Source organism: Artemia franciscana, chromosome 9 (genome assembly GCF_032884065.1).
Source record: "Artemia franciscana chromosome 9, ASM3288406v1, whole genome shotgun sequence".
Lineage (NCBI taxonomy): Eukaryota > Metazoa > Arthropoda > Branchiopoda > Anostraca > Artemiidae > Artemia > Artemia franciscana.
Window position 1 is genome coordinate 3,720,317 of NC_088871.1, and position 24,262 is coordinate 3,744,578.

General features: G+C 37.5%; 1 protein-coding gene across 5 annotated transcripts in view; it reads left to right on the forward strand.

Moving 5' to 3' along the window:
• The window catches only part of LOC136030903 (serine/threonine-protein kinase DCLK1-like), a 109,905-nt gene that overhangs the window by 3,471 nt on the left and 82,172 nt on the right, over positions 1-24,262 (forward strand). For 3 of the 5 annotated variants that reach the window (XM_065709998.1, XM_065709995.1, XM_065709999.1), the window contains exons 2-3: positions 13,606-14,515; positions 23,212-23,289. In XM_065709998.1, coding sequence (XP_065566070.1) covers positions 13,664-14,515; positions 23,212-23,289 — 930 coding nt within the window. In that variant the 5' untranslated portion in view covers positions 13,606-13,663. Of the gene's footprint in view, positions 1-3,893; positions 4,013-11,310; positions 11,331-13,605; positions 14,516-23,211; positions 23,290-24,262 lie in introns of those variants that run through there. The other 2 variants (XM_065709996.1, XM_065709997.1) reach the window with 2 other exon arrangements.

The following is a 24,262-nucleotide window of genomic DNA, read 5'->3' on the forward strand; positions in this document are numbered from 1 at the left end:
TTGTTACCACAAACTGTTTGAAAACTTCTTTTTTGGAAAGTTTTTTTTTTTAAATTAATACTAAAAGTTGTCAGTACCATGGCTGGTGCAAAAGTATGAATTATGAGTTAGTCTTCTATTTTCTGCAGGTTACTTAAGGAGTTTTCTGTTCTGAAAAAAGTATCTTTTTTGTGCATAGTTTTTGTAATTTTAGTAACACAATAGTTTTCTTAGGATTCTACAAATACAGGGAATGTCATGTGTCAGGTTATTTGAGCTAATTTCACTGGTGTTATACAGGGATGGAGAAATAATTATCATTCTTTTTAAGTGTCAACTGTATTCTTTACTCTCACCAGAAGAAATAGTATTTCTAATTAATCTCAATCAGAACAGAAACATTGCTGATACAAGACCACCTGTGTTTATGTTTTATTTTGCGGTCATGTGAAACATATTTTTGAATTGTTTAATCCCAGAGCAAATGATAAACACAGAACGGCCAGTGTTCCTTCATAAGACATAGTCTCAAGTGTTGCTCTGCAACTTGAATCCAGGGGGTCATAGCTCATGTAGCACCGTTGAGGGTGTTTCCTGCCAAAGTCTATTTTATTGGTAAATCAAATTGTCCTATTATCATCAATTATCATAAAGCCACCTTTTTTCATAAATAAATAATAATTGCAAAAATAGCACCAAATTGATTTCCACTGTCTTAAAAAGAATTCCCCTATTGTTTCTACTTTGGTTTTGTTTGTTTTTCATAAATAGTCTCATTTTCTTGTGTTTCTGTGTCTTGAATGTATTTTGTTTTCTTTACTTACTCTGCTCTTTAAACTTTTTTAAGTTCTCATGTTTGCATTGTATTTTCTTCTTTTCTTTTTTATGCTCCATGTATGGGTTAAAACTTTCCAAAAAAAACTTGCTGCTGACGAACGAAAGGCACTCAAGCAAGCCATGCTCATAGATACTACAAGGTGTTCAGAGCTGGCAACAAAACAATTATACAAAGAAAAAGGTAAAGAGGTAAAAAAGAGTGCAAGAAAGGACAAGAGACAGTTCCTTGAAAAGAAAGCAGCTTTAGCTGAAGAGGCTGCTAGGAAGGGGGACTCCAAGACTGTCTACCAATTGACAAATGAGATGGTAGGAAAACAAAGCAGCCGAATCACCCTTGTCAAGGACGAAAATGGATCGGTTATATCTGATCCAGAAAAAATTGACGAGAGATGGGCTTCCCATTTAAAAAAACTTCTGAACAGACCAAGAACTTGTAACCAAGCAAACTTACCTGATATCCCTTTTATGTATTTAGACATCAATACAGATCCTCCAAGTGCTGAGGAGATCATGCATGCAGCAAAGAAGTTAAAAAATGGACGAGCCCTGGGTATTGATGGCATTTCAGCAGAAATGCTGAAGTATTCAATTAGTACCTGCATATCCATTTGGCTTTCTCTCTTAACCAAAATATGGGCCTTAGGGAAGGTCCCAAGAGATTGGAGCAGAGGCATTATAGTCAAACTCTTCAAAAAGGGAGACTTGATGAACTGCATCAATCTTCTCCCTGTCTCATCCAAACTATTAGCCTCTCATTTTGCAGCGTCTGCAGAAAGCACTAGACGCAACTCTACGAGAAGAGCAGCATGGTTTCAGAACTGGGAGATCCTGTTCTGATCTAATATTTGTACTGAGAATGCTTGTCAAAGAATCAAAAGAATGGAACAAGAAGCTCTACCTCCTATTCATTGACTTTGAAAAGGCATTTGACTCAGTTGACAGAGATTGCTTGTGGAGAGTTTTGAAATACTACAGAATTCCCGAGAAAATAGTAGATATGATTATAGTGCTTTATGAAGAATTGGAATGTTGCATAAAGACCGAAAACAGTACAACCAGATTTTTCAAGATCATATCTGGTGTTCGTCAAGGATGTGTACTTTCCCCCATGCTCTTTATAATTATAATGGATTATGCCCTGAGATTCGCATCGGGCTACGGGGTAAAAGTAAGCAACAAGCAACTGTTTGATCTGGACTTCATGGACGACGTTGTCCTTCTCAAAGAGTCTAAAGAAGAGTTGCAGCAGCTGCTTGACACTATTACCGAGAATGCAGAGAATGTCAGGCTAAAGATAAACATTGACAAATCGAAGAGCATGGCTATCACAACCTTGCCACTTGTTCTCCATTGCAAAAACAAGGATCTAGAACAAGTCCGGGAGTTCAAGTACCTGGGTAGCTGGATTGATTGTGATGGAGATATCCCGACCGAGATTAAACGTAGAATTGGACAAGCTACAGGTGCCTTCAATAGATTGAAGCCTATTTGGAGAAGTAATAAATATTCAATGCGACTGAAGCTTCAACTCTTCATTAGCAATGTACTCTCAATTCTCCTTTATGCAAGTGAATGTTGGAAAATAAACACCCAGCTTGAAAAAAGAATCCTTGCATTTGAAAATATGAGCCTCAGAAGAATGTTGAATACAAGCTGGCAACAAAAAATTACAAATGCAGAAATACGCAGAAAAACAGGTCAACCTCCAGTCATTGAGTTGCTGAAAAGAAGGCGGTGGACATACCTGGGACACGTTCTTCGTATGGAAGAGAGCCGCCTTCCTCGAACAACCTACGAATGGAAGCCAGACGGTAGAAGAAAGAGAGGCCGCCCCAAATATACATTGAGACGAACACATGACCGAGATCTGAGGACGGCCGGCACCTCACTAATACCTGAATGGGAAGACGTCATCGCTGCAGCACCAATGCGAGAAGAATGGAGAGGCTTTGTCGACGCCCAATGCGCCACCGATGGCTCTGGAGGAACTAAGGTCTAATATGTCGAACCCAAAAACACCTGATTTATTAAATGTAACTTCCGGCTTGAATGTATTAAATAAAAAACTAGTTTTTTAACTGAAAGTAAGGAGCAACATTAAAACTTAAAACGAACAGAAATTACTCCGTGTATGAAAGGGACTGTTCCCTTCTCAACGCCCTGCTCCTTACGCTAAAGTTTGACTCTTTCTCTCAATTCTACTTTATTAAACAGTAAAAAACTTTAGCGTAAAGAGCGGGGCGTTGAGAAGGGAACAGCGGAGCGTGGGAGGGGGCCTAGATGCCCTCCAATTTTTTTGGTCACTTAAAAAGGGCACTAGAACTTTTCATTTCCGTTAGAATGAGCCCTCTTGCGACATTCCAGGACCACTCGGTTGATAAGATGACCCCTGGAAAAAAAAAAAAAAAAAAGCAAATAAACACGCACCCGTGATCAGTCTTCTGGCAAAAAATACGAAGTTCTACATTTTTGTAGATAGGAGGTTGAAACTTTTACAGTATGGTTCTCTGATACGCTGAATGCGATGGTGTGATTTTCGTTAAGATTCTATGACTTTTAGGGGGCGTTTCACCCTATTTTCCAAAATAAGGCAAATTTTCTCTGGCTCGTAACTTTTGATGACAAAGACTAAATTAGATGAAACTTATATATTTAAAATCAGCATTAACATCCAATTCTTTTGATGTATCTTTTAGTATCAAAATTCCGTTTTTTAGACTTTCGTTTACTATTGAGCTGGGTCGCTCCATACTACAGTTCGTTACCACGAACTGTTTGATGTGGAATTTACCGAACTTTTTTTTTCATTCTTATTTAAAGAAAGTACCATTTTAAATATTAAACCTGACGTACGATTTTAATTATGTATATATTGTTGTTTTTGTTGTTGTCTATGTAGGCCTATTGTGCGTACAATTAGGCATTGATTCTGCGCAACGAGAGCGTAATTAGAGCTGAAAATTTCATCTTTGCGCGTGAAGAAAAACGGACATTAGATTTTTAGTTTCACTCTTATGCAAATGCTAGAAGGAAGTTGTACCAAGACAAATATTTATATATATGATTAGAAGTGTGAAAATGTTTCATGTATACTAATTCATTTCCGCGATTGTTTTGTGTTCAAGGGTCTAGGTGTTATCTTTATTTGAAGTGAATCATTGAAGCTGGTTGATAAAACACTTGGCTTTAATTCATGGTAACATTTCTGCTTTCATAAAAACGAAGGGACAGACGCATGACACGACACAAAGTCGTTAGTGGGACCAGGGTTGCCGCGCAAATTAGCACTATTTCTAGTGAATTATGTGTATCGTCTAAACAAAAATCGCTAAATCAGCACATAAAGCACTAGATTATTGAAGAAAATCACAATTAACCAAGAAACCTCTAAAATCAAGTGTTTTTTGTCATCGGGTGGTAACCCTGGTTGGGAGCAATGAGTTTCTAAAATTATATAAACAATTTTTCAAAATGAAAGGATCTTTTTTACGCTTATGAAAGGATCTTTTTTACGCTTATTTAGATTGTGTCATATAGGTCAAACGTTTATATTTATGCATAGCTATGAGAATCTTTGTAAAATAATTGTTTTCTTCCATCCACTTACCTGTACTGACGAGGGTGTACGAGGAAGATTTCCCTCATACCCCAAGATTGGTCAGAAGAATCTATGGAACGTTTGAAAAATCATTGACTAAAAATGAACCATTTACCAGCCCCCCCCCCCCTGTAAAAAACTGTTACACTTCTTTCTTGAAGCTCGATTATATATCCGCTCAAAATTAAACTTGAATTTACTTGTATTTTTTTTGCCTGTTTACGTCTTAAATGCCCTTTTTTTATATATACTAAAAGTGCTTTTATGAAAGTACTTACTATCTACCTTTTTATGGCACTTGGTATTAACCAAGTGACTTATAGCAATTGCAAATTCTGTCGGTCTGTCGGTCCCGGTTTTACTACTTTAGGCACTTCCAGGTAAGCTAGGACGATGAAATTTGGCAGGCGTATCAGGGACCGGACCAGATTAAATTAGAAATAGTCTTTTTTCCGATTTGACCATCTGGGGGGGGAGTGGGGGGCCCGTTAATTCAGAAAAAATAGAAAAATTTAAGTATTTTTAACTTACTAACGGTTGATCAGATCTTAATGAAATTTGATGTTTGGAAGGATATCGTGCCTCAGAGCTGTTATTTTTAAATCTAGACCGGATCTGGTGACATTGGGGGCGATATGGGAGGGGGAAACCTAAAATCTTGAAAAATACTTAGAGTGGAGGGATCGGGATGAAACTTGGTGGGAAAAATAAGCACAAGTCCTAGATACATGATTGACATAACCGGGACGGATCCGCTCTCTTTGGGGTAGTTGGGGGGGGGGTTAATTCTGAAAAATTAGAAAAAATTAGGTATTTTTAACTTACGAACGGGTGTTTGGATCTCAATGAAATTTAATATCTAGAAGGATATCGTGTCTCGAAGCTCTTATTTTAAATCCTGACCGGATCTTTTGACGTTGGGGGGGGAGGAGTTGGGAGGGGAAACCTAAAACTTGGAAAACACTTAGAGTGTAGGGATTGGGACGAAACTTGGTGGGAAAAATAAGCATAAGTCCTAGATACATGATTGACATAACCGGAACGGATCTACTCTCTTTTGGGTAGTTGGGGGGGGGGGTTAATTCTGAAAAATTAGAAAAAATGAGGTATTTTTAACTTACCAACGGGTGATCGGATCTAAATGAAATTTGATATTTAGAAGGATATCATGTGTCAAAGCTCATATTTTAAATCCTGATCGGATCTGGTGACATTGGTGGGATTTTGGGGTGGGGGAACCTAAAATCATGGAAAACGCTTATATTGGAGGGATCGGGATGAAACTTGGTGGGACAAATAAGCAGAAGTCTTAGATACGTAATTTACATAGTTGGAACGAATCTTCTCTATTTTTAACTTACGAAGGAGTGATCGGATTTTAATGAAACTTCATATTTGGAAGTACCTTGTAACTCGGATCTTTTATTTTAAATCTCAACCGGATCCAGCGTAATTGGGGGGTGCAGTTGGGGGGACCGGAACTCTTAGAAAATCCTTAAAGCGGTGAGATCAGGATGAAACTGGATGGGAAGGATAAAAATTTGTCAAAGATACGTGACTGGCATAACCAGACCGGATCTGCTCTCTTTGGTGGATTGGGGGGGGGGGTAATTTTGAAAATTGAGGTATTTGTAATTTACGAATTAAAAGTTCTAGTGCCCTTTTTAAATGACCAAAAAATTGTAGGGCACCACGCTTATTTTTTTCAAATTCACTGGATCAAAATTTTGAGATAGCCATTTTGTTCAGCATAGTGGAAAAACCTGATAGTTATGTCTCTCAGGACGACTTAATCCCCCGCTAGCCCCGGGGGAGGGGCTGCAACTTACAACCTTTGACCATTGTTTACATATAGTAATGGTTATTGGGATGTGTACAGACGTTTTCAGGGGGACTTTTTCACGTTAAAGGGGAACCGAGGAGAGGAGGTTACGTAGTAGGATCTTTCTATGGAGGAATTTATTTTGGGAGAAGAAAATTTCCATGAAGAGGCCGCAGGGTTTTCTAGGATTATTAAAAAAAAAAAAAACAATGAGAAGATAACTAAAAAAGAAAATTTTCAGGTGGAAGTAGGGAGCAGCATTAGAACCTAAAACGAACAGAAATTATTACGTATACAAGGGGGTTTGTCTCCTCCACAATACCTCACTCTTTACGCTGAAGTATTTTTAGTAATTTCAACTATTTATTTTACGGCCTTTGTGATTCAGGGGTCATTCTTAAAGAATTTGGACAAAATTTGAATTTTAGTGTAAAGAGCGAGGTATTAACAAGGGGGAACCCCTCATATACGTAATAAAAATATACGAATACAGAAGTTTGTTACGTAAGTTAATTGGTAAGTTACGTATATTTTTTACTAATAAAAACGTTTGTAAAAAATTAAAAGTTCTAGTTACCTTTTTAAGTAACCGAAAGATTGGAGGGCAACTAGGCCTCCTCCCCCACCTCTTTTTTCTCTAAATCGTCCGATCAAGACTTAGAGAAAGCCATTTAGCAAAAAAAAAAAAAAAAAAAAAAAAAAAAAAAAAAAAAAAAAAAAAAAAAAAAAAAAAAAAAAATGCAAATTTCGTGTTAATTATTCATATGTGGAGAGCCAAAATCAAAATATGTATCAATTCAAAAACGTTCAGAAATTAAATAAAAAACAAGAGCTAAGAGCTCATATGGCACTCGTGCCGAGGCGAGAAGAGCTAAGAGCCAAGAGATCATATGGTATGAGCTCTAACAAAATTCTATGAACCAATAGATTGATTTAAAAAGGAAAATAAGAGGCTTAATGCCGGCCAAAATTTAAAATAAGAGCTCTGAGTCACGATGTCCTTCTAAATATCAAAATTCATTAAGATCCGATCACCCACTCGTAAGTTATAAATACCTACTTTTTTCTAATTTTTCCCCTCCCTTTAGCCCCCCAGATGGTCGAATCTGGGAAAACGACTTTATCAAGTCAAATTGTACAGCTCCCTGACACGCCTATCAATTTTCATCGTCCTAGCACGTCCAGAAGCACCAAACTCGCCAAATCACTGAACCCCTCCCCCCAACTCCTCCAAAGAGAGCGAATCAAGTACGATTCTTTCAATCACGTATAAAGGACATTTGTTTATTCTATCCACCAAGCTTCATCCCGATTCCCCCACTCCAAGTGTTTTTCCAAGATTTCCCCCTCCAACTCCCCCCAATGTCAAAAGATCTGGTCGGGATTTGAAATAAGAGCTCTGAGACATGAATTTCTTCTAAATATCAGATTTCATTAAGATTCGATCACCTATTCGATCACCTATTCGGAATTTAAAATTAGAACTTTAAAGCACAAGATCCTTCTAAATATCAAATTTCATAAGATCTGGTCACCCTTTCGTAAGTTACAAATACCTCAATTTTCAAAATTACCCCCCCCCCCCAATTCCACCAAAGAAAGCAGATCCGGTCCGGTTATTTCAGTCACATATCTTAAACAGGTTTCTATTCTTCCCATCCAGTTTCATCCTGATCTCACCGCTTGTAAGTATTTTCTAAGATATCCGGTCCCCCCAACTGCCCCCCCCAATTACGCTTGATCCGGTTGAGATTTAAAATAAGAGATCTGAGTTACCCGGTCTTTCTAAATATGAAGTTTCATGAAGATCCGATCACTCCTTCGTAAGTTAAAAATACATAATTTTTCTTATTTTTCAGAATTAACCCCCCCCCCCAATAGAGCGGATCCGTTCCAATTATGTAAGTCACGTATGTAAGGCTTCTGCTTATTTTTCCCACCAAGTTTCATCCCGATACCTCCAATCTAAGCGTTTTCCATGATTTTAGGTTCCCCCATCCCAAATTTCCCCCAATGTCACCAGATCCGGTCAGGATTTAAAATAAGAGCTTTGAGACACGATATCCTTCTAAATATCAAATTTCATTGAGATCCGATCACCCGTTCGTAAGTTAAAAATACCTCATTTTTTCTAATTTTTTTAGAATTAACCCCTCCCCAACTACCCCAAAGAGAGCGGATCCGTCCAGTTATGTCAATCATGTATTTAGGACTTGTGCTTATTTTTCCCACCAAGTTTCATCCCGATTTCTCCACTCTAAGTGTTTTCCAAGCTTTAGGTTTCCCCCTCCCAACTCCCCCCCCCAATGTCACCAGATCCGATCGGGATTTAAAATAAGAGCTCCGAGACACGATATCCTTCTAAATGTCAAATTTCATTGAGATCCGATCACCTGTTCGTAAATTAAAAATACCTCATTTTTTCTAATTTTTCAGAAATACCCCCCCCCCCCCCAACTACCCCAAAGAGAGCGGATCCGTTCCGTTTATGTCAATCATGTATCTAGGACTTGTGTTTATTTCCCCCACCAAGTTTCATCCCCATCCCTCCACTCTAAGTGTTTTCCAAGTTTTAGGTTCCCCCCCCCCCCCAATGTCACCAGATCCGGTCGGGATTTAAATTAAGAGCTCTAAGACACGATGTCCTTCTATACATCAAATTTCATTGAGATCCGATCACCCGTTCGTAAGTTACAAATACCTCATTTTTCTAATTTTTCACAATTCCTCCCCCCCCCCCCCAACTACCCCAAAGAGAGCGAATCCGTTCCGATTATGTCAATCATGAATCTGGGACTTGTGCTTATTTTTCCCATCAAGTTTCATCCCGATCCCTTCACTCTAAGTGTTTTCCTAGATTTTAGGTTTCCCCCCTCCAATTCCCCCCAACGTCATCAGATCCGGTCGGGATTTAAAATAAGAGCTCTGAGACACAATATCATTCCAAACATCAAATTTAATTAAGATCCCATCACCCGCTCATAAGTTAAAATTACTTAATTTTTTCAATTTTTTCCGAATTAATTGGCCCCCACTCCCCCCAGATGGTCAAATCGGGAAAACGACTATTTCAAATTTAATCTAGTCCGGTCCCTGATACGCTTGCCAAATTTCATCGTCCTAGCTTACCTGGAAGTGCCTAAAGTAGCAAAACCGGGACCGACAGACAGACCAACAGAATTTGCGATTGCTATATGTCACTTGTTTAATACCAAGTGCCATAAAAACAAGTGTTTTTTAACTGAAAGTAAGGAGGGACATTAAAACTTAATACGAACAGAAATTATTCCGCATATCACAGGGGATGTTCCCTCCTTAACGCCCCGCTCTTTACGCCAAAGTCTTTTACTTTTTAAAAAAGTAGAGTTGAGGAAAGAGTTAAACTTTAGCGTAAAGAGCGGGGCGTTGAGGAGGGAACAGTCCCTTCCATATACGGAATAATTTCTGTTCGTTTTAAGTTTTAATGTCCCTCCTTACTTTCAGTTAAAAAATTCAAATTTTGAAAATAAGGCAAAGTTTCTCAGGCTCGTAGCTTTTGAGGGGTAAGATTTTACTTGATGAAGCTTATATATTTGAAATCACCATACAAATCTGATTCTTTTGATGTATCTATTGGTATCAAAATTCCGTTTTGTAGAGTTTCGGTTAGGCTACTATTGAGCCGTGTCGCTCCTTACTTACAGATCTTTACCACTAACTGTGATACAATCAAATTCCAATTTTCAGATCATAAGTGAAAAGAAAAATTCTATAAAATTGAGATCCACGTAGAATTATTTTTACGCGATCACTGCTTGTAGGCTATTATTGTGTCTATGTTGATTTCGTTACAAAACATACCAAAAGTGTTTAATCAGTACCTGTTTATTCTGGGCATGGGTAGGAAAAAGAGAAGAAAAACAAGAAACGGAAGACGATGTTTTCATTGTATCTTCTTACTCTACCTTAAGGAAATTTCTCTGTTCCAAGTTCAAACTGTTCAACAGTTTCTCTGTTCCTGTTCAGAACATTTTCTGTTCTGATTTTCAAATTCGATTTCTATTCACAATCTGATCATTCACGATCTGACAATCGGATTCTTGTTACGGTTGTAAAATACACAACACTATTGTAATCAAGGGTCATTGGTTTTGGATGTCAACAGCACTTGAGCAGCACAGCAGCAACGCAGCACAGCACAGCAGCATGAAGTTATTGCAGCACTGTCCCGTCTCTTTTGTTTTTTAAATGCATATGAATGTGACGTCATTTACACGATTTTTTTTTAAATTACGGCTATAAAGTAGCCTATACTCAGCCAAAGGGTGCATGTCCTGCCCATGAGCCACTAAAATATTGCTATGCCTCACCCGTGGGGCCTGCACGACACATTGGGAATCACGGCTCTAGAAGATGGAAGTTTTCTTTTTTAAAGAATCTTGTATTTAGTTCCTTCCCTAATTTTTTCTCAATATTAGAGATTAGTTTCTTGATAGACCCCTATAAAGTATGAATATTTTTTGTGCCGGGAAGGGAGGTCAGTTACAAAAAATATTCCGAAAAATCTCCTGAATTATCAAAAGAATTTGGGCAATTTTTCAAGTGTCCAAATAATGTGCCAAAATACGATTTCTTCAAAACTATTCGGTTGCGGGGATTTTTTTTTACTATTCCATCGTAAAATTTGCTTATCTTTTCACAATTTTGTAATCCAAAGCGAGAATCTTGATTCCTCATCGAAAACACCGATAATCTTAGGGACTTTTGCTGAAAATAGATTATGAACGTTTCTTAATAGTATGTAAAAAAAATAATCGGAAGTCAAAAACCTAATTATTAAACAGTTACATGGAGTGAGAGACGCTGTTAAATTCCTTCCGTTAAATTAATGGTTTTGTTTGAATTCTATGACGAAAATACCTAAAGCTGTTTAATCAAAACCCGTTTATTTAAGCTTGAGTATGAATCATTGTATTTACTTTTTTTCTGTGATTATTCACCTGCTTCTGTTTCTGTCGAAACTAGATGCATGACTAATCAGTTGTTACAAAATGGCCGGCTGCGGATAAAGCTGCAAATAATCGACTCAAATTTTGTGAATTTTATGTTGCTGCTGTAAGTAGGTATTTTACTGTTTTTGTTTAAACTGCATTTACAGATGTGCCATAGGCTACTAGAAAGTTTAAGAAAATCTGGCCTAAAACTGCATCCAAAGCGTTATCCTTGTGTCGGGGGTGGGTAGAATATTTGTGGCCTTTTTTGTTTGATGTATTCAAAGGGTTACGTTAAAGATTTGATTATGTATTGTTTTGCTCGACAGATCCGTACATATGTAAAAGTGTGTCAAACAATTCGCGGAGTTTGTAAGTAAGAACGACTCGGCCCATTAGTAACTGAAACTCTAAAAACAGGAATTTTTATCACAATTAATGCTCAAAAGCATTGGCTTTTTGTGCTGATTCCAAATATATAAAAATTCTTTAATGTTACCCATCAAACGTTACGAGCGTGAGAAAATTTGCCTGATTTTCGAAAAAGGGGCGAAACACACCCACAAAGTCAAGTGGTCGTAATGAAAATGTCACCGTCAGATTCAGCTTACAAGAGAACTTTTGGGGTCTCAAGTTTCTATTTACTAAGATGTGGAATTTTGTATTTTTTACCAGAAGGAAGGTCACGAATGCTTTTTTTCGTTGTTTTTTTTTTATTTTATTCGGGGGTGACCGTATCGATTTGGAATTTAGAAGATTTGGAATAGGGCTTATTTGAAAGTAAATTAAAAGTTTTAGGGCCTTTTTTAAGTGACCAAAAAGGTTGGATGGCAACTAGCCCCGCTCACACTCTCCTTTCACTTTCCTCAAAGACCTCCGATCTAAATTATGAGATAGCCATTTGGTTCAGCACAATTGAAAGGTCCATTGCCTATTGGGATGACAAGACCCCCACAGCCCCTGGGAAAAAGGAGTGTAAGCTATGCAATTTGGCCATTGTCAATATATAGTGTTTTATCGGTAAATGTGCGAACATTTTTCTTGGGAAATGTTTTGCAGGGGATTTTACACGGGGAGGGGGATTTCCTGGCATGATTTGAAAATGGTCAGAAATTAAATAAAAAAAAGTTTTTTTTTCAACAAAGTAAGGAGCAAAATTGAAACTTAAAACGAAGAGAAATTATTCCTTATACGAGAGGTGCTGCTCCTTCCTCATCCTTCGCTCTTTACGCCAAATTTTGACTTTTTGCCCAAATCTTAAAGAACGACTTCTGAAACACAAGGGCCTTGGAATTTCAATGAGAAGTATTTATAAATTACTTTAAGACTTTAGCGTAAAGAGCGAAGGTGGGTGAAAAAACAGTCCCCCTCATATAGAATAATTTCAGTTTTTATTAATTTTTAATGTTGTTCCTTACTTTGTTTTCACCCTCATTTGTTTTTCTTTTTTTGTTCTTCGTGTTTTTTCTTGCGTCCTTCTATATCAGCTACACATATAAGTTAGTTGAAATTGAACAAGTTTAAGTAAAAATCCCACAGAGTTAGACTGGGTACAGATGTATTCCTCTGCCCTGGGTACAGATATCACGTTTTTAAATGCAACTTATAATGGCCATAGCTTGCTCACTTCGTGTATTAAAAAGACTCAACTTTAAGGAGAAAAAAAAATAGTTGGTCATGCATATAATCCATGAAAATGTAGTAATAATTCAAGACTATGTAAAAAATAAAGTCTGTTATTTAAAACTAGACGACTCGTAGCGATTTCGATAAAATAAATGAAATTAACAATAAATACTTCCTCCTGGTATTTCTGGCACTTGGGGCACCCAATAGGAATTTGTTCAGCGTCTGATCCTCTTCCCCGCCGTTCCTGCAAGCGCTATAATTGATTTCCGAACTCGTGTTGCCAAGTAGAGATCAATCTACCGACCGAACTACCATAATACGTTATGACATAATACGCTAACTTATTTTTCAAATTTACAAAAAATAAAATATAATGCATTGTTTCGATAGCATTTTTTAAGGGTGAAGAAGCCTTCTGGGTGATGAACCATTCGACGCGACTCGAAAAATTACATATCAAGAACCATTGAAACGAACTTGGCCTAAGTTTGAACAAACGAGGTGTGCACATGACGATCACGCTATTCTATTTTATTTTTCACTGCATTCTTTTAATACGACTGATGTTAGTTTATTTTACTATTGTTTATTTTTTGAACTTCAGTTTTTTTAAGCGTTAAATCAAGTTTTTTAGGTTTGATTCTGTCAAGGTCTTGATTGTTTTTGTTTCTTCTTGTTCCTTTGTTGAGCTTTTCAGACTCTGGAGTGGGATTGTGATATTCATCGTCCATTTTCGGATTATCTTCATCGTTTTTGAATTTTTTTTTCAGGTTATGTAAAGACATTGCTTTAAAGTTAAACACCTAAAGAACTCAGTCGCTCTCTGCAATGGTTGCGGATACTTCACCAGTTGAGGATCAGGATATAGTTAAAAATAATGAAAACGATGACACCGTTACTCATTTACCTCCAATATGCTCAGCATCAGCAAACGGCTCTAATACTATACCTCGATCGCTGAAAAGTGCAGTGCCTCAGAGTTCTCGTAGAAGAAGTGGGTTGCAGCATCATCGATATAGCAAATCTCTAAGTGGTGGTACTGCCGTGGCTTTACCTTTGTTAGACCAAAATTCTCCGACTAATGCAGCTAATCGAGTACCTTTGACTCAAATTTCTTTAGAGAAGAAGGCGAAGAAAATTAAATTTTACAGAAATGGGGATAAGTATTTTAAAGGTGTTGTTATTGCAGTCTCTCAAGAGAAGTATCGAACTTTTGATGTTCTGCTTAGTGAATTGAATCGGGCTATAGGTGACTCAATCCATTTAACTCAGGGTGTGAGGTATGTATTTAGTGGAGAGGGGAATAGAATTACCAGTATTGATGAATTTGACGAAAGACAGCTGTATGTATGCTCTTCAACTGAGATTTTTAAGAAAATAGATTATGAAAAGTGTGATGAACCCAGACAATTTAGGGTGAGATCTAGTCGTTCGCCTTCCATTGGTCTGCCATCCTGTGCCTTAAGAAGAGAAGCCCCTTTAAATGCAAATTACTCTCATGTGAAAAGGAAAGTTGCGGAACTCTCACCTGATTCGGCCTCATCAAATGGTGTAGATATAGTTTTGAAAAACAGGGATTTCATCCAACCACGACTTATTACTATTATCAAGAATGGAAATAAACCAAGAAAATCTGTTAGGATGTTATTAAATAAGAAGACTGCGTATTCTTTTGAACAGGTAAGCGCTTGTCCTTTTTGTATTCGTTAGCAGAGATCATCGAATATTATTAGGAAAATATTTTTTTTTGCGATTTCCCTCGTAGGCTACATTGTCTAATATTTGGGTGTGATTGATACATTTATTATTTTAAGAGGATACAATTAAAATCAGTCTTCTCACTATAATATTGGAACCTTTGAGGTCTCAGAGTTACATGTATAAAGTTAAAATACTCTTTCTTTAAAATTTTTATGGCGCAAGGCTCGTCCTCAATTCCAGGCCTATCTGCCGATTATAGTTACCCAGTTTAATCTCTAGGTTTTATGAATTCGTGTACTTTTGCTTGAAATGAATAAAAGATGTCTTTAATGGAACAAGCTCTTCAGGGAGGTGGTTCTAGATAGATGTGCGGTGACAAACAAGGGTCTTTCACGCCTTTTGGAGTGTTAAATTGTCGTGGCCTACAAATATCGCTGTCTTTGGTAGGTCTATACTGGTCTGAAATGTTGAGGAGAGGAGAGGATCGAAATTTGAACCAAACATATTTTATTCTTCTTAGACCAAACATATTGAACCAAAAGAACAAAACATATTGCATCTTAGAGCAATTATTCCATATGATTTAAAACACTTTTTCAGGATCCTGTGCCTTACTATAGAAAGCCTTTGACATTTGAAAGCAATTGAAGAAAGTATCCTATGCACAGTCGAAACAAGAAAATTAAAGGTCCACTGGGCTGCGTAGTGCAATATCGTTTCATGACAATATTTGGGTTTTGTCTATGCCAGTGATTTGGTCACCTCAAGACTCCGGAGATTACCGAGGATTTTGGATTTTGTGTAATTTACTCTGTCAAGAATGGTTGGGAAACGGGAAGTCTGGGACTTTTAAAGTTGAAAAGGTGTAATAAAGCCATCATCCTTTGCCCGAGATTTTTGCACAATGCTTCCTTCAACTTGAAGGGAGGGAATCATAAACGCCTTTAACGATGACAACGCCCTCGCTCACGAAAAATATATATCAAGTTTAGTTCTCTTGATAAGGGTGCTAGAAAAGACCGTGCAATAAGTACTAATGCAGTGGCATGGCAACGATTTTAGTAGGTGGTATGAATTTACAGGATCTTTAACCCCTTATTTAGTCCTAAGGTGAGGACCATCTTGAAATATTATCCCCCTGTAGAAGAATCTTCTGACTTATAAATCAAAATACTAGGCTGGTTTGATACTAAAATGAAATATCTCTCTTTGAAAAATCTTTTGAGAGATGAAATATATCTCTTTGAATGCTATTAACATTATTCTGGCAATGTTACGCTTTGTCTATGAATTAAATTAGGAAGTAACACTGAGACAAAAAATCGATTTGCCTACAATTTGATTTTCCATTGGAATGTTGATTGCTACCTGATCCGCCCTCAAGAAAAAGAAGATCAATGGTTTACTTGGATGCGACAGTGCGTAACAAAGCAGGTGTTCGTTCCACCATTTTATGAAACGTCGCTTGCATCAGAAGTGTTTTTTTTTTTTTCTGTTTTTTTTTTTTTTTTCACTTGACTGTAAAGTGGTTCTAATCCCATAGGCTTATTTCTATGTAACTCTATATTTTGTGTTTTATGATGCATTGAATTTAAACAGTTCAACAAATACAATTATGCTCTTTTCATTACCTTCTCATAAATATTGTCTTCGTCTGTTGTACACTTGTACAAGCATTGAAACTCTATGAGACGGTTTGGGGGATTAGATAACTTCCAGTGGGTGTTGCTCATCCTAGAAAACTGCATTCCAGTTTCGAATATTTTATTTTACATGTTGCTGTTTTTTCGGCGTTAAAAAAGCAATTAAGAAAAGAAACCTCTAAATTGTGGAGTTTACAATTACTGTAATAACACTTATATCATCGTAAACTTCAAAATACAAGGCTCCTTCCGAACTCTGTGCACCTTAATATATTTTAGATCCTGTTTATATCTCATTTTGTGTATGTGTTTTATTTCTATTTTTTCATTGACAGGAAAAGAAGTAGACAGATAAACCAGAAAAAATGGGGCCATTTTTCCATATTGTTCTCTCTAAGGTTATATGTTTTGACTCTTGAGGCTTCGAGAGAACAAATCAGAATAATACTTTGAGCTATTGTGCAAGGGAAAAAGAACCTGTCCTTTGACATGCTTTAACTTCAACAAGCTTGTCCTTTATCTGCACCTTCGACCATCCCTCACTAAATCAAATAATGATTACGCTATGCGTGTTTTGCCGGGTGAGAATTTTGTTAGTTTGTCCAAGACTAAGGTCCAACGCCCACGGGGCAACTGTTTCAAGACAAAGGTTGGAAACTAGTCTCATCTGCAACTGCTTTACGATCACTTTACAACAAGATTGAAACGTATTTCCACCCACTGACGCGAGGGGTTGTGGGTCGGTTGTGTTTATCTAATTGAGCCGTGCAATTTAGTTAACTATGTTGAGTTCCGACGAGGAAGACTTGATTGATCGCTATGAGTAACGCAGGTTTCGTAGGGTTCAGAGGGAGTATTGGATCCGTCTCTACCTGGAAAAGAATGCAAAGTCTCTCCTGTTCTTAGCAGCAAAAGAACTGTCTCAAACAGATAGAAGATATATCGCATCTTTAAGAATGTCGAAGGAATCTTCTCCGCTTTTTCTACGAATTTCACGTTTATTTCCTGTTTTGACATGTTGAGAGCCAAAATAATTTGACAATATCAACGCAGTAGCTACCGAAAATGTGGTGGGACAACACTCCGCAACGCAACTGTGACCACGGCTGCAGGTTCATACAGAACCGGTTTTAGACTGATTGGAAACCATCCGGATTGCCTCGTGGGCTGGCCCCACTCTACTTCAAGGCCAAGTTTACAAAACAGTTGCTTGCGCAATTGTTTACCAATTCTAGTCTCAAAACAGTTGCCCCGTGGGTGGGCCCCCGCTCTACTTCAAGGCCATGTTCACAAAACAGTTGCATGCGCAATCGGTTAGCAATTCTAGTCTCAAAACAGTTACCCCTTTGGCGCTGAGCCTAAGAAAGCGCCACTTCCCCTCTTTGAAATTTGCGTTTTTTATGTAATCGGTACATTGCTTCTGTGCCAACCTGCCGGACTTTCTATAAAATTGTTCATCTGTTCTCAAGAAAGTAGCTCTTGGAAAACTTTTTGAGACATTACATAAATCACTGTCCCAGAGTTGTCAAGCGACAGAATGGATCTGTTTCACCAGCTAAAATTTCATCAAAGCATGTTGCACTTGTAATCGAATTAAGTGAAATGGATTACATTTGATTCTGAATAACATTAAACAAGATTTTGATTGTAAAATATCCATAAAATCTAAACAAGAGGAATAAAACAATAAAAAAATAAAATCTAATAAAATGTGAACTCTGATCCCTGTTTTAGAGTGTGGTCGATCTTTACCACGTAAGCTGTTGTTTCACAGGGAAGGGGTCGTAAAAAAGTGATAAAAAAAATGATTTCAAGGAAAATACAAGGAAAGTTAAATCAAATCATGACATTTCAAGGAAATTGCGATTATTTTTCCTAAACTGAGTGATGTTGTTCATTTAATATATGGGTACACATGAAATCTTCAAATATATCAAATCATGTGTGGATGTCGTAGCGAAAGATTGAAGGGAATGGGATCTTCCTGGGAGGGTGTAAAGAGGGGGGCTTTGAATAGATTAGGACGGAGGAAGAGCGTGCGTGGTTGTGTTGGCCTCAGGCAGCTTGTTGCTGCAATGAGTTATTATTAAAAGTAGTGTTTATGTGTAAAATTTTCCTTTGCTCTTAAGTTAAATCTAAACTAATGAAGCTAGAAATGTGAAACTTTACGTAAAATTATGCTGGAACCATTAGAATGTTAATATTCTTAATAGTCTAGTCTGGAAAATATGAACTAGAAAAAAACTCCGCAAATTCGGCTTATTGACAACAAGAGTGTACGTGCCATCTGCTCGAATCGCCGACGGTAGACAACGAACAGCGTCATTAAGTTGTGTTCAGCAGAGCCAAAATACCTATTCCGTCATTGGTGGGAGGGGTAACAAATAGCTGGCAAAGTTGGGTTTTTGCTAGCTTAAAAACCCGACTCTTCTGCTAGTATTTGAATTTAATTTCTATTGTGTCAATTTTTTTTATCGAAACATTTGCTCAGCTCACATTAATACCTTGTCTTTCTTTTGCTACCCTGTGAATGACAAGAAAAAGTTATCAACAATCAACAAATTATCATGAATCAACAAGCAATGATAGTGCTTGATGTCAAAGGTTTCACATAGATTTGAAACCCTGGTTTCGATCCAGCACGCAGGGAATCCCAAATGTCATGTAACCTGAGCCTTGTTTTCAGGCTACCCACATCTAACACGAAGTTCGACACGGGATCGATAGCAGATTATCGTTTTGAATGCCGTGTTCAACACGGGCAAACGTCTTTTCAGAACCCGTGTTCAACAATGCTATTCCGGTGTTTTACAATATTGAGGAACCTGTATCCAACACGCTTGGAACCCATAAGATGAAATTGCTTAGTTTTGCATGGTTGAACTCGGAGAACCTGAAAATGATATTTGTCGAACCTGCTCAAAACACGCTTCAAACCTAGTGTTTGAAAACACAACTCTTAATGTTGACTCATCCTGTTTGAAAGTGTTGCCAAGCATGTGAAAAAAATAAAACAACACTCTTTTCCTTCCATATAACGGCAGGCGGATCAACAGCACAGCTTAGGTACCAATATACAGTTATGAAAACTCCTATCTTGCCCGTAAGAAGCTTTTGGTACAGAGCTCGGAACTTGGCGCCTCTTCAAGCTCGCGTTCCGACGCGTAGATCGTACTACAACACCATAGGCGGGAACGCAATGGTTATATAAGCTGTGCTGCCAGTTTCCTGTCTCCAGCCGCTCGCATCGCTACCGCGCACTGTGTCCCAAAAATAAATCGAGTTTTCATAACTGCATTGGTTTTCTAAGCTGTGATCAACAGTAGATCTGCGCTCACAGAATCAATGTTTAAAGACATCGTAGCGCAGTAAAAAAGAACCCTTCCCACAAATCTCCTGAATACCACCCGGCTACACTTTAGTAATAATGTCATGCAAAAATGATGATAGGAAACAAACAAAAAGATAAATGAGTAAGAGCTGAATGCTTGACTGGAATTAAAGTTCCAGCCGTCATCGAAGTTAATCCAGCACCACTATTTTCATCAGGACTTGAATGTATCTTCTTGTGCCCAACCAGCCCTCTGCTGACTATAATAGGCTCAAAAGTTAATGAAGTGTGAAGTTATCTTTCCACGTATTAGGAGGGTGATGTCAAGTGCAAGAACATTATATGCGATCTTCGAAACCTATATTTCAAGGTCAAGTGTCTTGTATATTTTGAAATTTCTATGTTTCAATGAAGAAGATGATTTTGAAGTAATTAGTAAACTAATAATCTGGATCCAAGCATCCTATTGTATTTTTGGCTGTCCATCTGATCGCAAGATAAAAAAAAACTTCGTTTATTGTTATAAAGCCGAACTAATCTATGTGATTAGGTGGGAAAGCATTAAACAAATATATTTTCTGTCTTTAGACAATTTTTTGTCGGAATTGTCATTCAAAGGATACTTCTAGTTTCATATTCACGTGCAAATATTGACTAAGTCGTTTACGAAAATGCTTCTTTTTCGAAGTTCCATGAAACAGTTGATGGTAACGAAATGGGAATAAGGAGTGACTGGGCTCAATAGTAACCAAAACTCTGAAAAAACAGAATATTGATAAAAAAAAAATCGATTTTTATGCTGATTCCAAATACATAAAGTCTATTAACGTCCATTAACAATTATCCATTACGAGCCTTTGAAAATTTGCCCAATTTTACGAATAAGGGAGGAAACACCCCCAAACAGCCAAGTGATTTTAATGAAAATCGTACCCTCAGATTCAGCATATAAGAGATAGAAATTTCAAGTTCCTATATCCAAAAATTTGGAATTTTACATTTTTTGCCAGAAGAAAGATCACAGATGCGTGGTTTTTCCCAAGATGATCACATCCAAACAGTGATCCTAGAAAATCGAGAGAGGGCTCATTTGATCAGCATTGGAAGTTCTGATGCCCTTTTTAAGTGACCAAAAAGATTGGAAGAAAACTAACCCCCTTTCTACGCCCCCTTTCCCCTCAAAGACATACGATCAAGATATCATCCGATCAAAATAGCCACTTGATTAAGCATAATTCAAATAAAAGTCCAATAACTATGCCTTTGGGTATGACATGGCCCCCATTGTCCATGGGGAAAGTGCTGTAATTTACGTAATTTGTCCATTGGTCACATATAGTATTTGTTATAGAGAAGTATACGGATTTTTTAAGGGGGGGGGGGGGCATTTCTGCGCGTGGGGTTTCCAGTGGGAGAATTTGTGGAGAGAAAATTCCCCGTGACGAATTTTCAATTGGAAGTTTTACATGAAGAAGAGAGGAGAAGGCGATATTCTGGCATGGCTTGAAAAAGGACCAGAAATTAAATATAAAAACAACAAGTTTTTCAACTGAAATTAAGGAGCAACGTTAAAACTTAAAACGAATAGAAATTATCCTGTATATAAGGGGGAGGGGCGCTAAAGTTTGACTTTTTGTCGCAATTCTTTAAGAAAGACTGCTCAAACACAAATTCCGTCGCATTTTAATGAAAAGTATTAGCGTGAAGAGTAAGGGTTGAGGAGGGTACAGAACCCCCCCCCTCATTTACGGAAAAAATATGTTTGTTTTTATTTTTTATCTGCTAATTCCTTTCAGTTGAAAAAACCTGTTTTTTTTATATTTAATCAGAGATAAAAGTCATTTATGGTTTCCTTCTGGTAAGTTGGGCTCTTGCGTGGAATATAATGATCACAATACAGTTTTATTCAAAACAAAGCCATATACAATTTTTGTTCTTCTTCCATAAGAAGAACCTTCTTGCAGAGCTTTTCATTCCGATAATTCATGAGTCTGAAATCAAGAATCAGAATAGGGAAATTCCTATATCCATAATTTGATTTCGTTACAGATCAAATCCATTTTCGGTTTTCTTGTGAAGAGTTATACTCTACCACTCCTGTGGAAGGCTAGTGATCTGAAATCAAATCTATGTGAAAAAGCCAACTCTCACTTTTTATGGTACACTACCTTAGTCCCAAAGACCTATTTATTTCTATGTTTTGAATAATTTCTGAGATCACACTGGTTAATCGGGAGAAAGCTTTTCGTTTCTTTGCCAAACTGGGTTGGAAAGCCACACTGGCTTTTTGTTTCTATGTTGTAAATGTATGAAATTTTTTTCTAAAACGGAGTAAAAAAAATAAAGAACAATATTGAAACCTAGGACGAGTACAAGTAAATTAAAATTGGAAAACAAATGTTTCTTGGGTGTTATCATGCACTACGTCAGAGGGCCTTGATTCGCACTTAACAACATATTTTGAACCATTTTCGTAGGAACCTAATATTCTTTTAATTTTTATGGGTGCATTTGTTTCAAGCAGAAACATATTTGGCTCTTTTTTGGGGAGGGGGATGCATGGCCCCAAACTAGAGTTGTTTTGGTACATAAGTATGGTTTTGCCCTGGAACTTGTGGTCATAAGATCTCAGCTCAGTAAAACAGCTGTATGGCCCTCTTTTGGGCCACGTTTTCAGGGGAAATATTTTATTTTTCTTCATTTTCCTTCTGTATTTGGATTCCCTTAGACCAAGGACTTATGAATTTGTATATGTTTTGATCCAGTAGGAGAAGAAAGTTTTTAGGCTTGTTTTTGTTCTTTTTTGGCTCACGTGGTTCTTAACTGTTAGTAAAAGTTTTTGGGCCACGTTTTTTGGGGATCATTGCCCCAAGCATTATTTTTAGGTTCATTAGGTTCCTAAATTGATCAGAGACCCCCCATTTCCGGACCCCCCAATACTCCCTTTCTTCCTATAGATTAGACATGTCCTGTTTTTAAACTGTAAAACCTATTCATAAATAATTGATAATTTGCATAATTTGTAGCCCTTTCCCCAGGAAGTTTCGAAGTCATGTCGTCCCTCCAGGTATATTTATTTGACAGACTATTCTGAGCAAAAGTGTGCAATTCTGCTGCCTCAAAAATTATACCGGGTCTTGGGGGTCTATAGTGGTGGGTAGATAAAATGGCATGGAAGGTGGCTGGCTGCTCTCCAATTGCTTTTGACTCGTAAGATGGCTCTACAGCTTTTAATTTCCGATCTAACGAGCCCCTTTTCCCTGACCACCTCTTCCATAGGAAGTGACGGGGAAAAGAAAGGGATAATACATGGAAGGTATTTGATTTTGTAGGCATATATAGGCAGCGGTAGTGTTGCCGTCTCTGATTGTCCCGGCGATCATTTACGTTAGTCCTGTGGTAATCGTGGCTATAATTATGCAGTGGAATCAAGATCTGAAGGACAAGTTTGAACTTGAAAAGAAAAAATAATAAGCGTGCCCACCCCTTATCTTGCGATGTGTGTCATGCCGTCTTTATCGGTTACTGCATATGTTTAGCTAAGTTGCCTAATATTTATTTAGGGCATGAGCACTAATTCTTTTTCATGATTGATATTATTTTTCGTATGCTTGAACTGTTTTTCCACGAGACATGATAGTTTTCATATTCAGTGAATTGTTTAAATATCGCTTGTGGTTTTACATGTACTTTAATTGCAGGTGATGCGGGACATAACATCTGCCATTAAACCTGATAGTGGAGCAGTTCGGAAGGTATTTTCTCTGGCTGGGCATCAGGTAAACTTAAATTATTTGAAGAGCTGCTTGCAAAAAGTTATTTAATGGAAAAAGCAACAAGTGTGTTTCTGAGTCTTTGACTAGGACTCGGGCCTTTGGCCGAGTTTGAACCACGAAAACTGGCTGGGCATAGTATTATGGGTATTATGGGTATAGTAGGCTATAGTATTATGGGTATGGGTGTAGTATTATGGGTATAATATAGTATTATGGGTATGGGTGTAGTATTATGGGTATAGGCTGGGCATAGTATTATGACCTTTTTGGAGAGCGCGTTTTTTTCGAAAATCATCTCTGGGGTGCAGCTGGGCTGAGTGTGTATTTTGTTGACAAAAGGCCGGTTATGTATCTTATTGTAAAGTGATCCATATTGCTGAAACAAGCAGTGTTTCAACACCCAGGCCTAAGAATTTGATCTCAAACACTTGTAAAGAAGACTTATCGACGTTATTTTTACAATTCTTCTTACTATGAGCAGGCTTGTCACCAATCTGTCACTAAGACACATCGGTGGCATAACTTCGTGTTGGCAACCCTGCCAATTGCATCTCCAGTTCTGCTTCTTGTAATTTCAGTTCTATGCCTCGATACTACAAAATATAACCTAAGCATAATCTCTTGTGGTCATTCAAACTAAATACAATAAAAACTGCTTTCTAAATTTTAACAAGCGTAATATACCCCTTCCCTTCCATCCCTTTCTTGTAATATCACCTTTGAAAGGTGTCCTTATAAATGCAATTGCGACTCTTCTACCTACACAGTCGATCATACACTTTGATGTCGAGTTTCCTATTTTGCAAATGATACTTTTCTATTTGGCAAGGGATTACAACAATTCAAAAACCTTAAAAAAGAAAACCACAAGTTTCAAGCTTAGTACATATCATTGTTATAAATCAGACTAGCTTCAATAATCAAATATCTTTGAACATATACAGTATGAAAAGAAACCAATTGCGCAAAGAGCAAA